Below are 17741 nucleotides of genomic sequence, written 5' to 3' on the forward strand. Positions count from 1 at the left end.
TATGCAGAGACCTTTATGAAGAAAGAGGAAAGATCAGCTGCTACTGGTGTGATTTAATGGAAAAAATAAGCTAGAATACAGAGATAAGGGTATTTGTTGGGGTATTTGTTGGGGTATTTCCAGAAATACTGAGCAGAAATTACAAATTAGAGCAACACTACTTACCCAGCAGTGTTAAAATGTTGCTGCTGTGCCACATAAACACACAAAACGATGTTTTTCTATTTTTAGGTCAAAGGTTTTGATCTTATTGAATGAGAAACCTGTAAACACGCATTCATTAATTTAACTATCATATTCACTGTGTTTAGGGTCACAGGGGTTTGAAGCTTTTAAGACAATGGATAGACTCTTGATACCCTCCTAATACCCGTTAGGAGGAAAAAAGCCCACAAAACCATAAAGATTAAAACGAGGGGGGCTTTTATCTAAAGTTTGATAAACTCTATCGTTGTCACCTATATGTGATTGATTCTTTTGTGAGTTTCTGCAGCCTTGCTTCAGAGGTATGATGACATCAGGGCAGCATGACGGAGCAGCTGGTGTCTCTGTTGCCTTGTAGCTCGAAGTTCCTGGGATTCAAATCCCAGCCTGATGTTTTTCTGCTTGGTGTTTGCATGTTTTCCCTGTGCATTGGTCCGTTCTCTCCGGTTACTCCAGCTTCCTCCCACAGTAGTTACACCGTGACTTGAACGGCTGGATGGATTATTACATCACACCTTGACACAGCTTTACTGGCTTCTCTCTAACTAGATCTTTGATGAAAAACCTTTAATTCTCTCAACATAACAAAACTGAAAGATTGAAAATATACTTTATCATCGTCATTGTAAGATGATAATTTTAAGATAGATGTGACGACAGAGAAACTTGAAAAAGGGACCTCAGTTGGATGAAACTCCTCATTCATTTTCTCTTCTTGGCTTTTATTCGTCTTTAAAAGCCGCCATGGTTTTAACAGCATTTGCAACACCATCGTCAAGAATCCCGTCATTGGTTTATCAGGATTATTTATCATGACAAATAGAAGAAAAAAATAAAAAGAGAGGAATATAAAGGAGGAGGGGGGATGTAAAAGTGAGGTAACAGGATGACAGAGCATTAGCTATGAAGCTGCAGCCTTTCATTAATAATGGGGCTGTTCTTCTCCCCATAATCTCTGAGTGTCTTCAGACATGAAAAGCAAGTTGAATGCCGCAGGAGAGTAAAGCTCCAGCAGTCTGTGGTCTTGTTATCATCAACTCTGGGCTCCTCAGTCTCTGTTAAACTTGAAGCTTCACGACGATGGCATCAATAAACAAGGTGGCCGAGGAGGAGCAGGGCCGCCTGAGATCGCTTTTCCACACCTACGACGTGGACAACTCAGGACGGATAGAAAAAAATGAATTTTCTGCTATCTGCCAAGAGCTCCAGGTTCCTACTGAAGAAGCAGAGAGCATATTCAGCCGCCTGGACGCTGACGGTGATGGCACGGTTACCTTAGAGGAGTTCCTCAGTGGATTCACAGACCAACATGACAAGGAACAAATAGAAGAAGAAGAAGACATGAACTTACCTGTGGAAGAATTTTCAATCAACAAAGAGCAAGTCATGATCAGGTGAGCTGACAGATTTGTTTGTATAAAGGTGTTTATATTTACAGTCAAATGTAGTTCAAAACAAGTAAACAGTTGTTTTTGACATAAATAGCAGCAACAAAAAGCCTCACTGTGCGTTCCTGTCATTGTGCTTTCAAAAAAAAATGTTTCCCATAATTATGTGATGAGCAAGTAATTGATTTTATCTTATAATAATGAACCACCCTGTACTTTGTAAATTAAACTATTATTACTTGCACTGAATAATTAGTTTGAGCACTTATACCTTTAGATAATATGAGATTCTAGCCTATCACTCTGCTTGGCTATCTGGAAATATGAGAAAGTATAAAATGACAGTGGCCATAATTGAGTTCCATAAATTGTACTGGCCCTCTAAGTTCATTCAGTTACATTGCAGCTACTTTCCTTGTGCGTAAAGTCTACACCTTCATGTTGGAATCAGAAGGAGGAGTGAGCAAACACTGTGACACAGGTACTGAGGGCAGGTGCGTTACCTGAGTCCCAGACAGCGCTTTTCATTTGAGACAGCTAGGATGGATTTTACATCGCTCTACTCCGAATTTACTCACTTTTCACCCAAAATTTGACTGACGCAAAAAGAGGCTGGAAATGGTTGGCGGAAGCGTTTCGGAACTGCGGGTTACACGCTAAACCTTTTGTTTCGCGGTCATCCCGAGGAACAGACACTTGCTACTTTCTTTGGGTTTCTTGGCATTCCCCTTCCCAGTGGTCGCTCCTCATTTTAAGATTGGGCTTCCTCATCTTCCCCTTCAGCCAGCCGCAGTCTTCCGTCAAGGGTATGAGCGCGGAGGAGAGGGACCGGCTGTGCGCCCTCTTTCGCGCGTACGACGTCGACAACTCCGGACGCATCGAGAGGAACGAGTTCCTCACGATCTGCGCCGAGCTGCAGGTGTCGGCGGTGGAGGCGGACAGGATCTTCCAGCGGCTGGACGTGGACCAGGACGGAACCGTCACGCTGCAGGAGTTCATCCACGGCTTCCACGACCGCTACGGAGAGGACATGGAGTCCGACGGGGGACAAGTGTCCATCGCCTGGGAGACCTTCGAGAAGAGACTGGGCGAGCAGGCGAAGTTCATCCCGAGGTGAGAGAGAGAGAAAGAGAGAGAGACAGACAGAGAGAGAGAGAGAGAGAGAGAGAGAGAGAGAGAGAGAGAGAGAGAGAGAGAGAGAGAGAGAGAGAGCGCACCTGTCCGGGTGGCTGCATGCGTTAAAATATGGAAATGTCCAGAAAGATAGGAGGCTGTTCAACAGAGAGCGCAGTGTGCGTAAAGCACCGACAGTTTTATCTTTGCTGCGAACATTTAACATTATGAAGAAAACAAAAAGTACGAAAGACTGAACGCAAACATTCAAGTTCATGTTGTGGGGGGAAAAAAGCAAATGCTGTGTCTGTTTTCTCTGGAAGTGAGTTTGTAAGAGTTATTTACTTTAACTGAGTCAGTAGGACTAATAAATGGAATGAAGTTTTTATAAAAAGTAAAATTGTCTGAGAAGGACCACAATGTAAAAATAGACAACTATTTAGATTTAAAAAAAAACGCCCAAAATCATATAAATTCTAGTTGCGCTTTGTAATATGTTCAAACCATAAATATTTCCCCTACAAATATTGAATACAAAATTAAAGCACCAATTGTTGAGCAGAACTTAATAAATCATGGAGAAACAATTATTAGTCATTTCTTATAAGACGGTAAAGGTCTTGCTTAAAAAGTGTAGGCTGCCTGATCCAGAAAGTGAGTTTGGATCAGGACCTGAACAATCTCTTACAGTACCTCTTCATTCACTTTTTGTTATGGGTTATCAATATTTGATAATTGTCTATCAATCAAGTTTATTTGTGTAGTTCATAACAAGATGGAACTTTGTTTTTCATCAGCAGTCTATCTGTTCTCTCTTAAGTGGCTTTACTGAAGAGTTGCACCTTTTTTCTTACACTTTGTCCAACATGTTTTAAATAGCTATTCATCAGTCCATGGCTGCTTCCTCAGATTTTGTGGTTTAATTTGTTTTGTACCAAGTTTTGTCCATTACTATTCAAGTCAAAATGTACTTTTTGATAACACGTTACCGTAAACTCAATTTAGTTAAAAAATAAATAAAAAAATTAAACAGCAAGTATATGATATTTGAATAATAATAATAATAATAATAATAATAATAATAATAAGAAGAAGAAGAAGAAGAAGAAGAAGAAGAAGAAGAAGAAGAAGAAGAAACATTTGCTAGTATAATAGTTATTTTCAGTCCTTGATGATCATACTTGAGTTACTGCATCAATGCAGAGTGGCATGGAGATGAAGCCCAGCTTATTTTATTAGAAAACTTCACTTTGGACCCTAATCCACTTGGAACTCGTGAGTCTTCTGATTGGGCTTTGGGTCACAGTCCTCACAACATTGTGGTTGTCCGTGCTGTTCTTTCTTTTTCTAAGATATATTTTTCTTCCACTAAACTTTCTAACATTACATTTCTTTGATATTATGTAACATTCTAATGTTCTTAGAAACAGACCTTCAGCAAAATTCAACTTAGTAGATTTTCACTAGACAGGTTGACTGCAAGTAATCAGGACTTGGAGTTATTGAAAACTTCTGGCTCAGCTTCAACCAACTCAGGCAAAATGATCCCGATAACAAGATTTGCACATATGTGATCACATTTTCACTCGTTTTGTTGAGAATATTTTCTTGTTTCAGGTCTTCCAAGTGGCGTACGGACTTACTGTCATCAACCCAACACCTTTGTGTTGTTTTTTTTCTCTCTCTTTTGAAACTAAAGCTCGACTGCTGCAAAACTAAACAAATATTTCTTCTTACTCTGTGGCACTAAATCTGACTAAACTTTTCCAGTTTTTGTCAGCAAGGATAGTCAAAATGTCTTCTATTTGCTCATGTCAGAAAAAAAAAGACCAAGACCAAGAACTGCTTTGCGGTAAAACCACTGGGAAGACTCATTTGAACCCAACCTTACCTTCCTTTTTGATATTTTGAATTGCTGCTTCATTGTTATGCTAAGATTATGCTCTTTTCTTATGGTGCTTTATAGCTTACGAGATGCACTGGTTCCACCTCAAGAAAAACAACCCAACATGATTCTGCCGCCCCCAGTGACAGTTTGGGCAGCGTTATGACTTCCCAGGCTACATGGATTTTTTCTGAATCTAGTAACAGACATTTTTGGGCATTACTTAACACTGTGAATCTAATTTGAAGGTCAGATGGGTTATAGCATATTTAAAGCTGAAGGAGGAAAGTTGATTCAAAATGGCTGAATTTGTCCACGTTTCAGTGAGTGTGTGTGTGTGTGTGTGTGTGTGTGTGTGTGTGTGTGTGTGTGTGTGTGTGTGTGTGTGTGTGTGTGTGTGTGTGTGTGTGGGTGTGTGTGTGTGTGTGTGTGTGTGGCCTCGGGCCTTGCATGAGACTGATCCTCGCGCTCCAGTGCTGTGGCATCAGGACATCAATTGTCACAGTCGTGGTTTCTGCTAAAAGGACTCATTTATCTTCAAGTTCTTACAATCTCTGGTTCATTAGTCAGCTGAGACAATCATTTGCACATGAGCTCATACCTCACATCTGTTTTTCAAATAAAGATAGAATGTTTTGTTTCTGAGAATCAACGTTAAACAAGAAAAATCTGTAATTTGCCAACAGGAAATTTTATTTTAGTTGAAGTTGGGGTAACTAGAAGATCTTTTGAGGAGATTTTGGTGTTTTCACACACCTGGTTAATAAGATTCACATGTTTAGGTTTCAGAAAATCTTAGGAAATTCTTTTTATAGTTGGGTAGATTCGGTAGCTGTTCCTCAAACCCAACTTATTTTAATTAAAATACAAAAAATGCCTTGTCTGCACTCATTCGTTTTTTATGTATAAACCACTTTAAGTTTCATCAGAGACATTTATTAAACTTTTTCACATTTTGTCACAACTCTTCAACTTGCGTTCTAGTACAAAAAAAATCTGTGAGAGATGCTGTGAATTTATATTCTGCTCCTCGGGATGCTATTTTCCATGGGGAATGTGAAAACGTTCAAATTTCATTTTCATCTCGTGGGGTTTTATTCACTTTTCATTTTGGACTTCAGGTGAACTCCAACTTTCTGTTATAAACGACATCCTGACAACCACCTCTGTTTGTATCTGTATACACTTGACCTTTGCTCTTCTGATCCTGTGGGTTTTTTCATTTACTTGTGTGTATTCTGTCATTGACTCTGTAGTGACGCTGCAGAAAGATGTGTGTCACAAGGGGCTATCATCATTACTTTATGTCACGTTGTCTGTTTGCAGAGGATTATAGCCTCTCATCCTCTTCACTGAACAAACACAGTCTGACCATTCACAGGATCTACTTTTACCTTCCTGCTGAGTCAGAGAAAATTGATCTTGTTATGTTTCTAAAGCGACATACATTTGATCAACATTGTGGCTATAAGGTAGATTTTTAGCTCAAGTTGACATATTATTGTAAGGTTTTTACTAAAAATGTCATCATGTTTTGAGTGAGAGGTAAATCATTATAATTAAAAGTTAGTTTTTGGCAAAGGCTTCAATAAAATAACAGCAGGCTTTCCATGTTTTCTCTAAAACAGACTTAACAGTGAAAAGAGGTTAACTCTGTAATTTAAACTCAATATTCAGAATTTAAGGAGTAAATGTGTTATTTCTACTCAAAATAAACCAGGAGAGTTTACTTTCAAATTACTCAGTCTGTCCACACTAAGGTTTATGCGATCTGCGAAGTTCAGAAAAAAACTACAAAAGTAAAAACTAGTGAAAACAACTAAACAGATGCCATTTTTTGTCCCGAAAAATTGACAAACCTTTATGATACTTTATGCTCTGCATGACAAAAGCATTTTTGTACGTTTGAAACGACAACCACAAAAAGCTCCATCAACAAATGGAGCTTTGTGGAGAAATGATTTAAAGTTTAAGATGTTTTACTCCAAATTAGCTGCATATTTGATCTGTCTGTGTCACCCTCTTAGAGCCAACCAACCAAACCAAAAAAAAAGTGTTTGGTAACCTGATTTTTTTTTTGGTTTGTTTTTCAGGCATGAACAGGCAGCAACGTTGTACCAGAACATCAGCCTGACTGAGCCCAGACTGATTCCTCAATTTGAGAAAGTCATCGTTAACTTCACCAAGGAGATCAAGCAGCAGAACTCAGAGATGGAGAACCTGGCTCTCGCCATCAAGAGGTGAGCAAAACAAGCATACCTAAATGGTCCTGTGATGGATCACAGAATACGCCGGTGAATTACAGCGAGCCGATTCTTTTCCAGAGCACAGGACCAAGCGTCGATGCAGCTCAGTGAGATGGAGGAGGAGATGGACCAGCGAATTCAGGCTACGGAGAGAAAAACTCGTGAGCAGGTGGGGCATGGTCTGAACTGACGCATGGAAAACCTGCAACTTTCAAAAGAATTCAGAAGATTACCATGTTTTGACATGCCACAATAGTTGCTGCGAGCCGTTTCTGCTCCTTTCTCTGGAGTTTGAGTAAGCAACGTGATAAGCAGGCTGCGTTTGTTCAGCTCTTCCCTCATGTCAAACAAACACACACAGCTGTATATCAGATTACCGATCCAAACTCCGACACGCCTGCTGATCAGGCGGATTTCACAACTCTGTGGATGTAAAACCAGTTGGAAGGCAGATGGAGGTGCTGGGGCATGGTTTATCCTCCAGTATAAAATGATAAGGCTGCACATATTTGGGGCGATAAGAGTTGCGGCGTGAGGATAAAGCGACAATGTGTGTGTCGCCTGCCGGCGAGCCACCGTCAGTATGGTGCCAGATAACAGCCAGCACTTCAAATCTGGATGAGTGAAAGGCAATGCGACCTCAGGTGTGAGTCTGAGATTTCAGTGTCACATGCAATTTATTATATACAATTTTTCTGTAGCTAAAGTAAAAAGTGCAGCAAAAAGGAAGGACATTCTGAAAACAGGAAAACTTCAGAAAATAATGACTAACTTTCACTTCACAGTATCTTCTAATCATCTTTTAAGTCCCATTTTATGGTTTTCCTTTGATTTTGACATTTCATCTGCACTAGATGAAATTCTTTTGTCTTTGCTATGTTGAAAAAGTGAATTCACATCCTTGAATTTTGTGAAGTTACAACCATCAACTTTCATCTCTATTTGGATTTTAGCAAATAAAATGAATGTAGAATTGTAGAGCAAAAACATTATGTGATTTTAAATTCTATGAACAAACAAAACGATGCAAAGGCAGACGTTCATTTGCATCCAGCTTCTCACTCTGAGGCTACCAAATAAAATCCAGTGCAAGTCACAGGCTTTAGAAATAGCTTGTTGAATAAATGAGAACACTGAAACTGATCCTGCTAGTTTATGTTTAAAGTTTCCCGTTAAACAGCAAGTGTAATTCTATGCTTTTAGAAATTTCGTCCGCTGTGTTTCATCAGTGTTTTCTGCATCATGTATCTGAAGAAAGTCATGTAAGGCCACAATAAGAGCAATTATTAAATACAATATACATTTTATTTTAAAATTTACATTGACTGGAATCCATTTTCAATAAATAAAGAAAGAGCATTTTCTTTCAAAAATCCCGCTTACTGAAAGTTGATCAGTGTTGGTTGAGAAGCTGCACCAGCAAACAACTACAGTTTAATTCTCTGCTGTTTCAAGTGCAAATAGTATTCAAATCAGTTCTCAGAAAACTATATTTAGTCACCCTAATTTAATTTTGAGACCCTGATGTTAATGGGAGCCTTGGTGGCTGTCTTATCTCTGTTCCGGTGTGTTATGTAAGTGTTCTCTAGCGAAGGAGCTGCTGTTTGTTTTGTCCTAAAATAACCCATAAAATCAAAAGGCGCTCACCTGTGTTCTCCCACAGTGCGATAAATGTGCAAACGGTCTGCATCTGAGCACTCTTTGAACTTCCTGTCACTTTATATCGGTGGTGCAGTGATAGCTTAAGGTTCATATTTAAAGAGAGAAAACAGATTTTGAAGGTGAATGTAATTTTGGATCTTATGCGTGTGTGTTTTCTGTAGGAAAAGAAGCGAACAGAGGCTGCACTCAATGAGCTGCGGAGGAGTTACGACACTGAAGTTTGTGAGCTCCAGTGTAAAATCCAGAGGATGCAGATGGTATTTTTTGATTCTGTCTTACTTAACACATCAGCAGTGCAAGTCACATGTTTCTGAAACAACTACGCCAATCAGGAAAAACACTGGAACACAGCAGAGATTGACAAAAGTTACTTACATCATCAATCTTGTTTTGATCCATTCTTTGTTGTAATCAACAAGAAGTTGGTGTGACATAATCCCGACTGAATATTTGACTGCTCTTCTTTGCTAAATGAATTCATTTAAATCAGGCGGTTTCCTGACTCCGACTCTGATCTTTCCCATAAGCAGCTGCCAGCAGACTGAAGTATGCTGGAATACCAGTGTCACTTTCACAGTCAGGCCAGTTCAACTCCACCATCATGAATAAAAAAAAAAATCATCTAAAATGTACATTTGTGGGATGAAACAAATTCCTTCAAAGAAAAAGTTCAAAATCACACAACTCAAAAATTTGGCTTTAAAACCTGAGAACACTTAATCATCAGTCAAGCATGGTGGTGGCAGCACAATGCTGTGGGGTTCTTGGGCTGCTTGGAAATATATGGGCCACACTTGTTTACTAGATCTGTGTCAGGAAACCAACAAATTCTGCAAAGTAGGATGCGAAAACGTCTAACCAGAATTAAACCAGAGCAGCAAGTGGTGGAAAAGGGGCATTCACTAAAAGTTAGAGGGGATTTACGCAAAAATATTCATATTATAAATACACTCAAAAAAACTAAACTTGATGCAAAATGTTAAAGGTCTCTTCAATCGGCGTATTTGAGCAAGTTTCTGCCATAAAGTGTGAACAACGAGATGCTTCATATGGAAACTGGGTCAAAGTTTGACCAAATAAGATTAAAAACAAAAACTGCCTCTTCAAAATTTGTTCCACCACAGTCACACTGTCTGTCGTCCCAAGAAAATGAGTAAACATGTTCGTTTTCAACATTGAAAAGAGCCAAACTAAGACCAAGCTGGAATCTTACTGTTGCTTTTAGTAAAATATACAAACTGCAAGGACAAGTAATCCCACATCTTTGACCTTTGACAGATAGAGCAGAAGTACAAGAACATCACAGTGAAAGACGAGAGCCCAGCTTTAAAGAAGAAGATCAATGAGTTAACACTGGTGAGACCAAATTCACTTTGGTTCATTCATGACGCAAGGTTTGTTTTGCTCTTTTTTTTCTGATCTTCTGCCAATTTATTATAATTTTTTTTCTTCAGGAAAACCAAAAATTAAAACAAGAGCTTCTGAAGTCTCAGACCAAAGTTGCCTGTATGCAGAGTGAGATGGATGGGTTAAAGACAGAGTTAAGTGATCAAAGCATGAACTCAGAACGGTAAAAGAAACATCATTTGACATATTTTTATTCTTCTATGTGGTGCTTATTTTAGTTGTTTTTTTTTAGTTCAGTGCTGTTATTACATCGAAATATAGAAATAGCATCCAGAGCAGGAATCCTCTGTTCCTTGTTCTATAACCAAAGCAAGACAACAGTCATGAGGAATTTTTGACATTTTCCATGAAATAAAATGTCACTTACTTTCCTAAGTATCTCTCACTTCACTCTTGTTGAAATGAGAGTGAAAACCATGGCAGTGTACAAAGAGCCTTGGCAACCCATCAGAAAGAAGATTGTGTTCATTATTCTTTTATGAAGAGGTCTCAAAAGAGTTTTAAATTAGTTTTTTTCACTGTACAGAAATTACAGTGTCCAAATTCATGGGCTGCACCCTCCTTTGGAACCAACAGCAAAGACTAAAAGTGAGCAGCCAGGAAACTGGCTGGTAAAAATGGAGCTAGAAAACCTGCAGATTTTTTTCTGTCAAGCCTTGAATCATTTGTCCTTTGCTAAACTGTTAAATTCAGTAATATCTATTCAAGTGATAAAAGCGTAACAACACAACTGCTTTAAGGTTTTAACTTTATTACCATCAGATTTTATTACTCACTTTTAAATCTGTGTTCGTCTTCTGCTTCTTGCACCGGTGTTGCAAGTTCAAAAATCTCTCATTCAGCCCTCAGTAAATGTTCAGATAGGGTGAACTGGGAAGAATCGATCAACCCAGTCCTGAAAATGAAGGGAAAGGAGAACATATTCATGGAGGAGCCTTAATCACATCAATTGGGCTTCCAATACAACCTGATGCTGCATTTGAAGGGATAACACTAGTCATTGACGAGTGTAGTATTCTAACTTTTTTACTACAAACTGCAGTTTTTTGTTGACATATCGTTTATTGCACTAAACAAGAATATCTGCATTTACATTCTATGAGATTACTTTCTATCTTTCAGAAATTAAAAATTAGTTCAGACAACAACATGTGAATGTTTCTTAGAAAAAAAAAAAACTGACTTATTTCCTGGGGCGTCCTGATTCTTTTATGGTCCGTAAAACCCATAAATGGCCTGGAGTTTCTGCACTCAAACGGCCCCGTGTGAACTGAAGCACAGAGTCTGGGAGCCGAGGGCCCAACTCGACCTGCAGAGTGACGCTGGTTTGGCCTCAGGTGGTTTTGTTTTGTCAGAGGCGAAACAGGATATCCTGGAGTGACTCTGCACACACAATAACTTTCTCAGAAGGATTGCCTGGCAACAGATGAAACCAAGTCACTGGGAGACAAACACTTGGCCCTCATGGATCTGCTCATCATCCTCACACAGTCGCTTCTTTACCTTATGCCTGTTACTCAGAAGTTGTGTCAAACTTTTTATTGCAGCTTGGCGATTTCACTGCTGTGGATAAACATCTAAACTTCATGACATATGTTGCACAAATTCTTTTTAAAGTTTGATATTTGGCATGGTATGGAGAGACAGAGGGATTTTTAGGCCTTGTTTGTGTCTCGTATTTTGCTGCAGAGATGAGGAGCTCATGAAACACTTTGCCGATGAGCGAGACATCCTGGAGAGCCAGATTGAGATTCTGCAGTGAGTCTGACATTAAAAGTAGCATAAAGACAGGAACATAAAACATGCATTCTTGAATTTTTCTTTTCTTTTTCTCTGAATGGACAGGACAGCCAACAGGAAGCTCCATGACACTAACGACAGTCTGAGGTCGACTCTGGAGAAAATCACAAGGGTAAAGACGCTGAAAATACCTCCCTTTTCCCCTGTGAATGTGATGTGATTCTGACCATTTTTAGGCAACAACATGCCATTAAATTTAACTTTATTTCAAATTTAAAGCAAAACTTGCTTTTTAAATGGATCTTCCATTGAATTGTGTTGTTTTTGTGCTACAGTCTGGTAACGGTGGATCCCCAGGAGACATCAAGAACAGAAACAGGAGTAAAAGCATCTGCTACCCATCACCACATGCATTATTAGACAGGTAAAGTAAAACACACAGCGGTATATGCAGACTGATCGACATGCTGTTATTGTAACCTGTAGATTCGCTGCAGAGCGAAAATTAAAGTGTGAGCTTAGATATGTTACTGTAGGCAGTTTTATTTAAAGTACTATGTAAGCTCAAGGAAGGTTTTCTCCTCCATCCTAACAGGTGGCAACATACATTTTTTAAAGGATTTATTTGCATGTTCTGTGAATGTGAGTGAAGGAAATATGGCTGTCCACTTCAGCTGTCTAATCACACTGAATAAAATTGTGCTTTTTTGTTTCTGTAAAGCAGAGATGGACATTAGAATGAGTGACGTAGCCTATAGGCTGTGGCGCTGCTAAACATTGGTGTTAATACGGACAGTAAAATAATATTTATTATACAAATGAATGAAGATTAGGAAGGAAGTTTCTAATTTATTTACAGAGGCAGGTCATTGCTATAACATATGCATGTTGTGATTATAGCAGCAAAATAAAATAAGGATAATGTCAAACAAAGTAACCTTCAGATTGACAACAGGAGTGGGTCCAGGATGGACCCCAGAGGAACTCCACATGTAATCCCAACTTATCTACTGTCAGCAAAACAAATGAGTACATTTGACTAAATGTTTTCTCAGGCTCGGCCAGCGTTTGGATGATTTCCCTCTGTACCCACGTCGGCCAAGCTGCGACACTCTGGCCCTGGCCATCTGTGACCCTGGGCTGAGGCGAAGACACAGCAGCGAGTGCGAGGAGGACAGCCTGGCTGAGATCTACGTGGACAGCGGCATGTCCACGCTTAGAGGCTCGCATGGCGGCTACGACTGGGAGCCGGAGGTCCAGGGTCCAGACGGTGAAGAGGAAGGAAGGAAGGACAGCATACTGGGTGAAAACTCTGACACAGAGGTCAGATAATAGAGGTTAACGCTTATACATGGTTCTATACAAACTGCTTAACATTAAAGTCAAGAACTAGAGGAATATATGTTCAGGAAAGCACACACTACTTTTTGATATTCCCAAAAACCTAAATTAAATGCCAGACTTTTATTCAACGGCTACAGATTTCAATGTTACTGTTAAATTGCTCGGTATGTGTGTTTCTCTCACAGCCAGCAGAGCCTCAGGACGGAGAGTCGGCGATCGGGTCGGACTGCAGCTCAGTTTTGGATTGGAAGCCCACCGACTCGCTTGGTGCCTCTACGCCTCCCGTCCCGACTCCAAAGAAAACTATCAGCGCCATCAGCGTTCAGGTGCGAGAGCGACACAAAAGCTTTGGATTTCAAGTAACCTATCCATGGAACATATGAGAAATGTAGCAATACTTTATAACACATTATAACTTTGTAAACATTTGTAAGTTTCAGATTAAAGTGTTTTTTAGAGTTTTTGTCACTCAATTGTCAATCTGTATGTTGACAGAAATACTTGTCAGGCTCAGAGTGGAGCTGCTGCTCCTCTGACAGGCAGTGAGCATCTGAACAGGACGTCGTTCTGGAAGGGCAGATATAGAACCTGCTGGAGGGACAACATATACTTCAACATATACGTCCCTTTCTTTCATGGGAAAGCCTTGAAATCCCTCAGAAAGAGCAGGGAAGGTGCATCGGCGACCCATGTACACAGCAGTGACAAGTTCGAGTCCTGGCCTGTTTTCCTCTGCCGAACGTCTTTGCCCTCTCACCTGCTTTCCTCCTCTCTATCAAAGAAAGAAAGAAATTTAGAGCCAAAAAATCCTTTAAAAAAGCAGGAAGCGTCATTGTTCAGACAATGACACTTCTGCATATGTTTCTCTATCAGTAGAGGAGTAAAGGACAGTGGGCAGTTGGATGGATAATCAGAGCTGATTGACCCTCTGATAGTTACTCTGACGTTTACTCCTTTATCTCCTTTGCAGAATGACGACAAAGAAAACGCTGACCTCGGCTACATGACGTCAGAGAAGGCCTACAGGATTGTCTTAGCCGGAGACGTGGCTGTGGGAAAATCCAGCTTCCTGCTTCGCTTCTGCAAGAACGAATTTAAACTGAACTCCAGCACTACTCTGGGTGAGATGGAGAAACTAAAACCTGTGCTGGCTGCTGATAAATATTGTATCAGAACCAGGACATCTTGATTTTAAGTCAGCTTTTGTTTTCTCAGGCGTGGACTTTCAGATGAAGACACTCATTGTGGATGGAGAGCCAGTTTTGTTACAATTATGGGACACTGCAGGGCAGGAGAGGTGAGTGAGGAAAACAAAAAGTAATATTTATTGTGCATGCACAATAAAGGGAATTGTTCTACTCCATAAGAGTGTAATAGTGTCCTTGACAACTTTTGTTTTCTTATGTTTTTGTGAACTTCATCTCTTCTTCTGTTGTCCTCACAGGTTTCGCAGTATTGCCAAGTCCTACTTCAGGCGTGCAGATGGTGTGTTGCTGTTGTACGATGTCAACTGTGAGAAAACCTTCCTGAATGTTAGAGAGTGGGTGGACATGATTGAGGTAACGCACTGGGGTGCTTCCCTGCTATTTCCAGACAGTTTCACATTGAGCCAGGTCATAAAACTTGTTCAATCCTTCAACTAACGCGTGCAATAAATTCATTTAAATGTAAAACTAAGTGGTCCTACATGTTTCTCTCTTCCTATTTGCAGCCGATATGTAAGTTTTTGATGGACAGCAGGTATTTGTGTGTTTTGCTGTCCTGTGAACTTTGAGTTTTGCATGCTGGTCTTTCATAGTGGTGTGATGTCGGTGAAAAGAAAATAGAAATATGTCCATTCACTGCTGCACCATGTTGAAATGTTAACAAGGCTACACCTTTTCTGAATTTTCACGATCTGCACCATGACATCATCAGAGCTCTAATTGTTATTTCTTTCCCAGGATATGTCCCATGATGACATTCCCATCATGCTTGTGGGTAACAAGTGCGATCTTCGACAAGAGGGAGATAAATCTGTTCCTACCAGCTATGGACAAAAGCTTGCAATGGTAGACACAAACTAAATAATTTTATTACTAATCTCAATAAACTAGTTTTTACTTCATTTTTTGATCCATTCATTTATTTGCCTGTTGATACATTTGTATTTATCACAATATGCATTTATTACAGTTAAGCCCAAAACTATTTAATCTTAACATTTCGGAAAGGTTCAGCCAGAATCCTGACTTAAACGTTTTAGAGAATCTAAAGCTTAGGGTGATGGCAAAGGGGTCTTCCAACCTGAAAAACATGGAGCCTTTTACCTGAGACAAATCATCAAAATACCAGTGGAAATGTGCAGAAAGTTGATGCAGGAACTTTTCTGTTAGGTCAGGAATGATGAGTTATCTAATTAATAAAATCTTTTTTGATCTATACTCAAATCTTCTTTCTATTTAGTGTTCAGACCAAAGGTAAATACAAACAATAAATTATAATAATGTATTTCTGCCTCCATCCACCAGACGTACAACACTCTGTTCTGTGAAACCAGTGCCAAAGACGGCTCCAACATCCTGGAGGCTGTGCTGCACCTGGCCAGGTGAGGCGCTGCCTGTTTCTAATCCAGGTTTAGTTTAAATAATTTACGTCCTTCATAACTTATTTTTGTCTCGAAGATTGCTGTTAATTGCATGACTGATCAATGTCATTAGATGCTCTTTTATGTATTATTATTATTATTATTTTGTCTCTGGCAGGTTGGTAATCAAGCAGGCCACCTTTGAGGAGAAACGCTATCAGTCGCTGACCAGTTTAAATGCTCCCAAGAGTAAACCGAAGCTCTCCTGCTGCGCCTGATCAAATTCACCTGATCTGCCTTAACGTGAAGAATGCAAGGAGCAGACATCTAACAAAACGGCAATACATACAGAAATAATCAACAACCAGAACTGTTTTATTTATGAACAAAGTGGCAAAAAGAAGCGAGATAAGATTCAGCCACTGTACATCAAGAAGTTTGAGTTATTGCCAACTTTTTCTCTGTGAAAGATAATTTCATTGGTTTTTGTGCTGTCATACGTACTTCACAGGATGTATTTATGAATTGTTTGCCATTCAAACATGTTTCTTAGAGAAAAACTGAATCATGATACTAAAACTGGGAAAATGAGGAGGAGGTTGGAAAGTAAAGAAAGGGAAAGTGAATATAATGAAATGATGTGAAAATAATGGAAGAGGTTTATGTGTCGCATTTTTTTTACTGTTGGGAAAAGATACAAAGAGTATTGATGATGAAAACAGAGATGAGAATTGAGGCAGATTTAAGCAGTAAATGTCCATGATGGTTCCAGGTGCAATGTCCTGACCCACTTTTAAAAAATACCAAGCAGTGTTACACTTTTGTTGTTATAAAGTTTCTACTTGTTTATTTCAGCTCCGCAAATGCTATTAAGTTCAAGATGTTCTCTAAATTATAAATAAATAAACGAGAGTAGAACAGTGTGTAGACTGTTATTTAGCAATGCACAATTTTAATTCAATAAAGCAATTATTGCGTGCTTTCTGTTTTCTGTGGCAAAAGGGCAACAAAGGTGTGATTTTGAATAAAAAGCCTGTGAGTGTGAAATATCTAAAACACAAATAGTCTCAAGATGGGGGACATTTTTGTGAAAGCTGTTCCAGTTTTACATTCACTTAACATTTAAATTATAAATTAAACAGAAACACTAAACTGTCAGTGTTGCCTGGACTGGAGGGTCTAAATAGTGACCAGCAAAGAGAAATTCGGCTGAAAGAGTTAGAAAAAAGAAATCCAAGCCCAGTTCACAAAAAAAATTGAAAAATTATGGCTGACACAACTGGAGACTAAAAAAAATTAAAAGCTAGATCAAGATAAATAAAATAAGCCAGAGTGACTATATAGGTGACAAAATATGTGTGATAAGTTGAAAGCAGAAGGCTGAGACAATTGAATCTAATTAGTAGATTAAATGGCTGAAAGTACATAAAACGGAGCAATAACAGTAACAGAACTGATCTGTCACAAACAGAAAAACACTCAAAAGGTTCAAATAAAAATATATAAAGTGTATCCACACCTTTTCACTGATCAGTATTTCCAAATTCACCTATTCATGGATTTTACAATGGAACTTAACTTCAAATGTAGCATATTTAAATCATTTAACAACAAACAAGTACAGCTGGAAAACTGAAACTCCTGGGAGCAATGCTACTTGACACAATGTTAGGATTTGCAAATCAGCCAATCTCGAAGTGTCATTTATTTTCCCAGGCTCTGATTGGCTGTACCTCTAAGAACTTAAGTAAGGAAGACTGTAGATGTTGCTGCTGCTGTACAGCCAACACGGTTCTCTGTGCGTTTATCAAGGTATAAACAGGCAGTTAGAGAAGCATTTTCAATGGGATCTCAAAATATTTTAGCTATTCATGAGTTGTTGTGGTCTTTAACCCCCATGAATGAATAGTTTTGGTTTGCTTTATTATATATTTAGTTCATAAAAACAGTAGATTTACATATAGAGCAAAATCTACTCCCTTTCTCCTTTGACAGGATGTAGAAATAGGCTAACAGTAACTTTCACAGTTGACAACAAACTGGACAGGAGACTCAATAGTGAGGCTGAAGATCCTTCAGCTGAAAGAAGATCCTTCAGTTTTTACATCGAGACGTGGAGAGTGTAATCTTTTTCGCCAATATGTTTGGGGGTTTAGCAACGTCAGAATTAGGGTCTTAAAAAACCA

General features: G+C 39.1%; 1 protein-coding gene across 1 annotated transcript; it reads left to right on the forward strand.

The window, feature by feature from the left end:
- Positions 1-1070: 1070 nt before the first annotated feature.
- Positions 1071-16571, forward strand: rasef (RAS and EF-hand domain containing). The gene is made up of 18 exons (XM_055039947.1): positions 1071-1598; positions 2376-2705; positions 6684-6830; positions 6915-7005; positions 8660-8755; positions 9777-9854; positions 9953-10068; positions 11595-11663; positions 11751-11817; positions 11981-12069; positions 12701-12968; positions 13175-13315; positions 13960-14110; positions 14205-14286; positions 14434-14548; positions 14933-15040; positions 15500-15576; positions 15734-16571. The coding sequence occupies exons 1-18, from the start codon at positions 1285-1287 to the stop codon at positions 15831-15833; spliced, it is 2439 nt and encodes an 812-aa protein (XP_054895922.1). The 5' UTR covers positions 1071-1284; the 3' UTR covers positions 15834-16571.
- The last annotated feature ends 1170 nt before the right edge of the window (positions 16572-17741 follow it).

This window comes from Poeciliopsis prolifica, unplaced genomic scaffold (genome assembly GCF_027474105.1).
Source record: "Poeciliopsis prolifica strain line A6 unplaced genomic scaffold, Auburn_PproV2 SCAFFOLD014, whole genome shotgun sequence".
NCBI lineage: Eukaryota > Metazoa > Chordata > Actinopteri > Cyprinodontiformes > Poeciliidae > Poeciliopsis > Poeciliopsis prolifica.

Excerpts from the sequence above, each read along its gene's own strand:
- rasef (XM_055039947.1), top strand. The coding sequence starts at position 1,285 with ATGGCATCAATAAACAAGGTGGCCGAGGAGGAGCAGGGCCGCCTGAGA. Across the intron at positions 14,549-14,932 it reads AGTGGGTGGACATGATTGAG|GATATGTCCCATGATGACAT; the intron begins GTAACGCACTGG and ends TTTCTTTCCCAG. Across the intron at positions 15,577-15,733 it reads GCTGTGCTGCACCTGGCCAG|GTTGGTAATCAAGCAGGCCA; the intron begins GTGAGGCGCTGC and ends TGTCTCTGGCAG.